Source organism: Suricata suricatta, chromosome 12 (assembly GCF_006229205.1).
Source record: "Suricata suricatta isolate VVHF042 chromosome 12, meerkat_22Aug2017_6uvM2_HiC, whole genome shotgun sequence".
In the NCBI taxonomy this organism is placed as follows: Eukaryota; Metazoa; Chordata; class Mammalia; order Carnivora; family Herpestidae; genus Suricata; species Suricata suricatta.
In genome coordinates, this window is record NC_043711.1 from 2435531 (window position 1) to 2442222 (window position 6692).

Consider the following 6692-nt stretch of genomic DNA (forward strand, 5'->3'; position numbering starts at 1 on the left):
GCAGACTGCGCACTTGATCAAACCTTCATAAACCACGTCCGTTCCCGTTACAGATCTAGGGTGGCTGATTCTTATCATCCAAATACCAGAAAATGAAAAACATGCAGACGTGACAAGACTTAGTGGGGGTGGGAACACCACCCCAAGGGGCTCCGACCAGAGTCGGCAGGTTCCTCTAGGCCCCGGGCCCGACTCTGCGGTCCCTACTGCAAAAGCAGCCCCGAGACAGACAGGAACAAAGGGACACGGTTGGGTCCCAATACACTTTTACTTCCACACACCAGAACTTAACTGTATTTGGAGATCTGGTACAATTTTCACATGTCATGAGATACTGCTTTTGACTTCCCCCACCATTTAAAAATGTAAAAACTGGGGCACCTGGTGGCTCAGTCAGTTAGGCGTCCAACTTCAGCTCAGGTCATGATCTCACATCACAGTCTGTGAGTTTGAGCCCCAGGTAGAGCTCTGTGCTGATGACTCAGAGCCTGGAACCTGCCTTACATTCTGTGTCTGTCTGTCTGTCTGTCTCTCTCAAAAATAAACATTAAAGGGGCGCCTGGGTGGCTCAGTCGGCTAAGCGTCCGACTTTGGCTCAGGTCATGATCTCACGGTTCGTAGGTTCCAGTCCTGCGTCGGGCTCTGTGCTCATGGCTAGCTCAGAGCCGGGAGCCTGCTTCAGATTCTGTGTCTTCCTCTCTCTGACCCTTCCCTGCTCGCACTGTCTCTCTCTATCTCTCAAAAATAAATAAAAAGCATTAATTAAACAAATAAAAAAATAAACATTAAAGAAAAAATTAAAAGCTACAGATTTTGCCAAGCTCTGGTTTAAACCACCTCTTCGTTAGCTCCGTTCTGCCTCTTATAACTTCTTGGAATTCTTGGGTTTCAACGATCTCACGAGACTCAAAAAGGAAAAACCACCTTCTCAAATGCAGAGGGAAATCAGCCGCGTCTGACTACAGTCACTCTGGCCACGGGGTGAACAGGCCAAAGGGATGGGAGACAGGGCGTGCTCGGAGGCCCCATGGAGATCTTGAGGAAACCTGGGCCACAGGCGGGCAGGGACTAGCCTGAATGTCACAGGTCACATCCGGGGACCTAGGTCTGGAAGTTGGTCCCTGGCAGCGCGCTCATCCCGTTATGCTTGGAGGAGATTCTGGCCAAATCTGGACAGCTGTCCCACTTCTAAAAGTAAAGGGCTGTTGGCCGCGTGGAGCTGAGACTCAGGTCCTAGGAGTCAACTCCGTCCTGCCACCTGCCATCAACAGTTCTTTCGCCTGACACCCACTTCCAAGAGCAAGTGTTGCTGCCCCTACGTATGAAATACGTCTCCAATCTACCCGTTTCCCCCACTGTGCCTCCCACTGCCTCCGTCTCTGACAGCCACAGCCGTCTGTTGCCTAGACAACCGCACCATCTCCTCTTCCCTGTTGTCATTCCAGCCAACCTCCTCAGTCCCTTTTCCACGCGAAAACCCGAGGACGAAGTTCCACCAAGTAAGTCCTACCACATCACGACCTCGCTCAAAACTCTCCCATGGCTCCCTACTTGCCCCCGAGTAACGGCCACACCCGTGACCACGGCACACGAAACTGCACGACCTCGTCTCCTAGTCCCCTTCGCGCCCCCCTCGCCCACGGAGCTCCTTAACGTCCCTCCGACCACCAGGTGCCCTGCCTGGGACGCCTCTCGCTTTCCTTTCGCTGCCTGGAGAGCTGCGACTCGTACTCGGACTCCCCTTCTCCAGGAAGCCCTCTCTGACTAACCCGCGCGGTCCCGGGCTCCCCAGCGCTGTTCACGCAGAGACCCCACCTGCGCTCCCGGCTCTGCCGCCTCCGCCGGCGCCGTACTTCGTCGTCCCGGCGCCGGCGGCTTCGCCGCCCATGGCTCCCGCTCCGACTTCGGCTCCGGCTCTGGCTCCGGCTCCCGCTCCGTTGCCTACGGCGCCTGCGACCAGTCGACCGCGAGCGCGAGCGGGTGTCCCGACCCATCAGCTGAGACGGCGGCGGCAGCGCTGACACAAATATCCGGGGCCTGCGCCAGGGGCCTTCTTCCCCTGCGGCGCGCGTCTGGCTGCCCCGTCCACGCCTGAGTCGGGAGATGGAAGCCTGTCGCGCCGCCCCATCCCGCGGGGACTCCGATGCCCCGTAACTTCTCCACTGGCGTCAAACGTGGCCCACGTGACGGTCTCCCGCCGACTTTCGTGTCCGGGTTTGGGGGCTCGCGCTTAGGCAGTGCTAGGGGTAGCCCCACGTGGGTCCTCGAGCCTCGGTGGGAGGGGCTAAGCGCTGTGGGCGGAGCCATAACGAACCAGGAACTGCGAACGGGGCGGAGCCTGGGGAGGCAGGACCAAGAACCATCGGCTCCGAGGGGAAATAGAACCGGCGTGGGCGGAGCCCCGAGGGCGGGATCGAGAGAAGGCGCGGTCTAGGGGCGGGTCCAAGGGGAGACGAGCCAAGCTAGCGAGGTCTCTAGGCCCGTGGAGGCTGCGAGGTCGTTGGTTGAGTCCAGACCGCTCACGAGGGCGACGGACGGAAGCCACGTCGGAGACTGAAAAGCCTTGAGGCAGGGCCGACCCTTGAGAGTGACCATCACGCTCCATCGCCCATAATGAATACTTGTGTATTGCAAGAGTTAAGTTAGTGGCGCCTTGTTGGCTCAGTTGGTTGAACGTCCGGCTTCGGCTCAGGTCATGATCTCGCGGTTCATGGGTTCGAGCCCCGTATCGGGCTCTGTGCTGACAGCTAGCTCTGCGTCTGGAGACTGTTTTCGGATTCTGTGTCTCCTTCTCTCTCTGACCCTCCCCTGCTCACGCTCGCTCTCTCTCCAAAAATCAATAAAACATTAAAATAAAAAAAAGTTAAAAAAAAAAAAAGCAAAAAAACCTTGGATAACTCCTCCAATTGCCCATCAACCCATTTTACCGACAGTGAAACGGGTTCAGAGACGGAAAGTCACTTTGATACACAGTGCTCCCCACAGTCCCAGTGAGGCAACATGGAGCTGGGATCTGAACGAGGTGGCCCGGAAGTCCTGTTCTGAGCTCCCCGGGCCCACTCCAGATGGTCCTTAATAGTCTACTTGAAGCTCTTCACATGTTTATCGTAGAGCACAACTTGATGACATTATCCAAAATGCAAGCTCTGTGTGCTCCGTTCGGTGCCCAGGCGCACGGTGGGCTGGACTTCAGGAAGAAAGACCACCTCTTATGACAACCTGCTTGGCATGGGATGTGGACTGAGGGGGGAGGCGGGTCTGGCCTCGTGACTTTCAAAATGCAGATGTGTCTTTAACGGGGTCTGAATACTAACTTTTGAACATGATGTGAGCACATTCCAGATCATTCCATCTGCATGTCTAGTCTATAAACAAGCTGTGTCGTTCTGCACCTTGACTTTACTTATTTTTTAAATATTTTTTATTATTTATTTTTGAGAGAGAGGTGCAGCAGGAGTGGGGGAGGGACAGAGAGAGGGAGACACAGAATCCGAAGCAGTCTCCAGGCTCTGAGCTGTCAGCACAGAGCCCGACGCGGGGCTCGAACCCACAAACTGTGAGATCATGACCTGAGCCGAAGTCCGATGCTTAACTGAGCCCCCCAGGCGCCCCTGCACCCTGATTTTAAAACCGGCCTTCCAAGGTACCGCTTACACATGGGACCTTTCAAAGCAGCGGTTCTCCGATTGGGAATCCTGGACAAATACTTTCCCCATGAAAGGGGTCCATGCATTACTCAATTTGAGAAACTCTGGCAGAACGAATACAAACTCTGGCGAATGTTTGTTCTTTTGAGCTGAGCTGCACGGGTGTCAGAAAACTAAGTTTTCTGAACCGCACTGGAGCCCGAAGCAGGCATTCAGGTCCTGTTATTTTAAGTCTTACCAAGGTTTCCCAAGCAGACCACGGACACGCACAGAGGCAGAGGACGAGGGCTGATGCTTATTATCTGATTTATTAGAGAGATCTCTCCAACGTAAAAAGGAGGGGCGGCGGGGCGGGGCCCGGGGCTGCGCGTGTTATTTGGGGCCAGCAGCACAGTTACGGGTCGCCCGCGGCTCTGGGTTTGAGCGAGGCGGCATTCTGTGCCCCACGAGGCTGCGCTCGGATTGTCGCACACCAGACCGCGGCGGCTGAGCGCCCGGAACCCCTGAGAGAATTAAGACACACCAGGTTTGCACTTTCGTTGTTCCGAAATCAGTTCGACCATAAGAACGAGATGGGGGTGGGGGTGGGGCAGGCGATGCAACTGAGCCACCAGAGAAGAGGCGGTGCGGTGGAGGGCGCTGGCCCGCGGTGCGGACCCAGGGGCTGCAGCTACAGTACCACGGCAAGGGACCCCGCGGGAAGGGGCGTATTGCACTGAGCCAAGTGGCGGAGGAAGGGGGCGAGGGGGGCGTTGGACAGAGGCGGGAGAGGCTCTCAGGAAGTTGCACCTTGTCAGTCCCAGGAAATGCCTTTCCTCTGCACAGGCAGCTGGCTGGCCAGTGCCCAGGCTCTCCGCCCTCAGGGACTGCAGCCCGTCAGAGATGAGCCGGGAGGGGGAGGGGAGACAGGGTGTCGCCACGAAGGAATTCAGATTTCTATGCTGGGGGGAGGGGGTGACAGCTGGCTGGGTCCAGAGCCTTTCTCTGGGGTGGGGGGTGGGGAGCTGGGTAAGGCCAGGAATTTGCTACACATTATAAATTAAGTCTTGCCTTCCAGCCCCGAAGAAAAGAATAAGCAAACCCCTCCCACCAGCACAGCCTGCAGGCGACGTTAGCATCCACGTGATGACAGTTCTTTGAAAAGGGATAAAGGATGCAACCAACACAAAACAGGTCTGCAAGGGGGTCTTAGGGACCTAACACAAAAATAGAAACGTCATGATATCCAGGTTTGCCAATTTCTCTTGACAGTGGGCATCCCAGCGGTGCCTTTGTTCTGTGATTCAGGAAAGCCCAAGGGGACCGGCAGGCTCCCTGCGCCGCTGTAGCTCCAGGGGGCTGTGGGCGCCCCGCTCTGGTCATCCCCGCAGAACTCACGTCCATGCCTGGGCATCGACTCTGATGCCGCCATCTGAGTGACACAGTGGTCCTCTGCCTGCGCCGCTGCCATCCCCTTGGCGGGAAGGGGGAGGGACGGACCTACGGACAGATGCTGGGCTGAAATCCAGGCAAGGGCGCTTCCCAGGGTCTGGACAAAGGCTCCGTGGACAAGGAGGAGAGGATGTGGTCCTGCTTCTCATCCGGGACAGCTGCAGGTGGGTCCGGAGGAGTCCTCTGAGGGGTGTCTCCCTGTGCCAGCAGCTACGGGACAGCCCCCAGCGTGCAACCTGGTTCCCGGGGAGGAGCGGTGAGCAGCCGGGCCAGCAGGCGGCCTCTGGGTGCAAGAGGCGAGGGGGGTGAGGGCAGAGGAGGGCCCCACATGGGGAGCAGCCGCTACGCAGCTCCCAAGGGACTCGGAAAATCAAACTCCTAGACCAGGGGGTTCTCCACCAGGGAGGCAAGGGCTGGGAGAAATTCTTCCAGAAGGTGAGGCTTCTGCTCCAAGCCAGCGCCCAGCTCTCCCAAGCGAGCAGGCCAGTGGGCAGGGGGCAGCCACCCCCACCAGGTCACCTCTCAAGAGGTGGGAATGCATTTGTGTCGGGGCGGGACAGCCCTGCAGTGCGGTCGGCTCCCGCGGCCCGCTCTGGGCAGGGCAGGGTCTCTGAGCCCTAAAGGGGCTGCCCCTGCTGAAGATGACAAACTAAGAAAATTGTTGTTTTTCACTAAGAATTTCTTCTCTTATCGTTTAACGCAAGGATGCATCGCTGTCGTGAAGAAGAAAAAACACCCGTCGCAGTCCTGGGGGGACTGGACAGCTGGGCAGCCTGACCACGGGAGGGCTCCCGCAAGTCCCACGGCCTGGGGGCCCAGCGTCTCCCTTCCCTCGGGCACCTCTTCCAGAGACTGCGCAGGCTGCGCGGGGACCACGGGGAGGCCGCGGTCTGGCGCTCCGCTGGGAGGGGCGGCTGCCAGGCCATTCCTGCTCACAGGCCACGTGGCAGGCGAGGTGGGGGGAGGCAGATGCAGAGATTCCAGGCATCGGCGGGGTGGAGAGCCGCCCTGGGTCACGGGTCGACCACTCCCAAGGACGGATGGCCCGTGCCTGGCTGGAACACCTGAGCCAGGAGGGCCTGGGGGGCGCCGGCACCAGTGGGGACTCTGTGGTCCTTCCCTCCTGGGGGCCCCTCCAAGCAGAGAGGTGGAGCCTGGGAGCGTGGGTTTCAGCCAGGGTGCCCGGCCCCCATCAGAGGGCGCCCGGTCCCCGGAAGCCGACAGGCCTGGTTCCTCGGGGAGACACATCCAAGCACAGCAAAGAACCACAAGGTGCAGTGGGGGTGATTTCTCTTCTTTTCCCACCACGTCCTTTTTTTTTTTTCTTTTTTATCTTTTTCTAAAAAAAAAAAAGCACACCTGTGCTGCCGTCTTTGTGCAAAGAGTAAGGACCCAAAATAAATACACGATCGGACACTCGGGGAGGTTCACAGTCTCACAGGCGTAGGTAGTAGACGGGAGCTGGGGGCCTCGGCCGAGGAGCGAGGTCCGGCGGGCGGGCGGCGCCTCCGGGAAGCGGCCGGGGCGGCAGCGAGCGCTCGGCGCTGGGTCGGTGACTGCATAGAAATTACTGCGAAAGGCAAGGGCGCGGGGTGAGGGCGCGGGGCGCCGGGG

At 58.4% G+C, this 6692-nt stretch overlaps 2 protein-coding genes across 4 annotated transcripts in view; both read right to left on the minus strand.

The window, feature by feature from the left end:
• The window catches only part of CACTIN (cactin, spliceosome C complex subunit), a gene marked incomplete at its 3' end in the record, with an annotated part of 9000 nt that extends 6405 nt beyond the window's left edge, over positions 1 to 2595 (minus strand). Inside the window, exons 1-2 of the mRNA XM_029916420.1 lie at positions 2524 to 2595; positions 1816 to 2162 (exon numbers count right to left, since the gene is read on the minus strand). Coding sequence (XP_029772280.1) covers positions 1816 to 2162; positions 2524 to 2595 — 419 coding nt within the window. The remainder of the gene's footprint in view (positions 1 to 1815; positions 2163 to 2523) is intronic.
• Positions 2596 to 3936: 1341 nt separating this feature from the next.
• PIP5K1C (phosphatidylinositol-4-phosphate 5-kinase type 1 gamma) overlaps positions 3937 to 6692 on the minus strand; it is a 26321-nt gene continuing 23565 nt past the window's right edge. For all 3 annotated transcript variants that reach the window (XM_029916568.1, XM_029916567.1, XM_029916565.1), the window contains one exon: positions 3937 to 6648. In XM_029916568.1, coding sequence (XP_029772428.1) covers positions 6646 to 6648 — 3 coding nt within the window. In that variant the 3' untranslated portion in view covers positions 3937 to 6645. The remainder of the gene's footprint in view (positions 6649 to 6692) is intronic.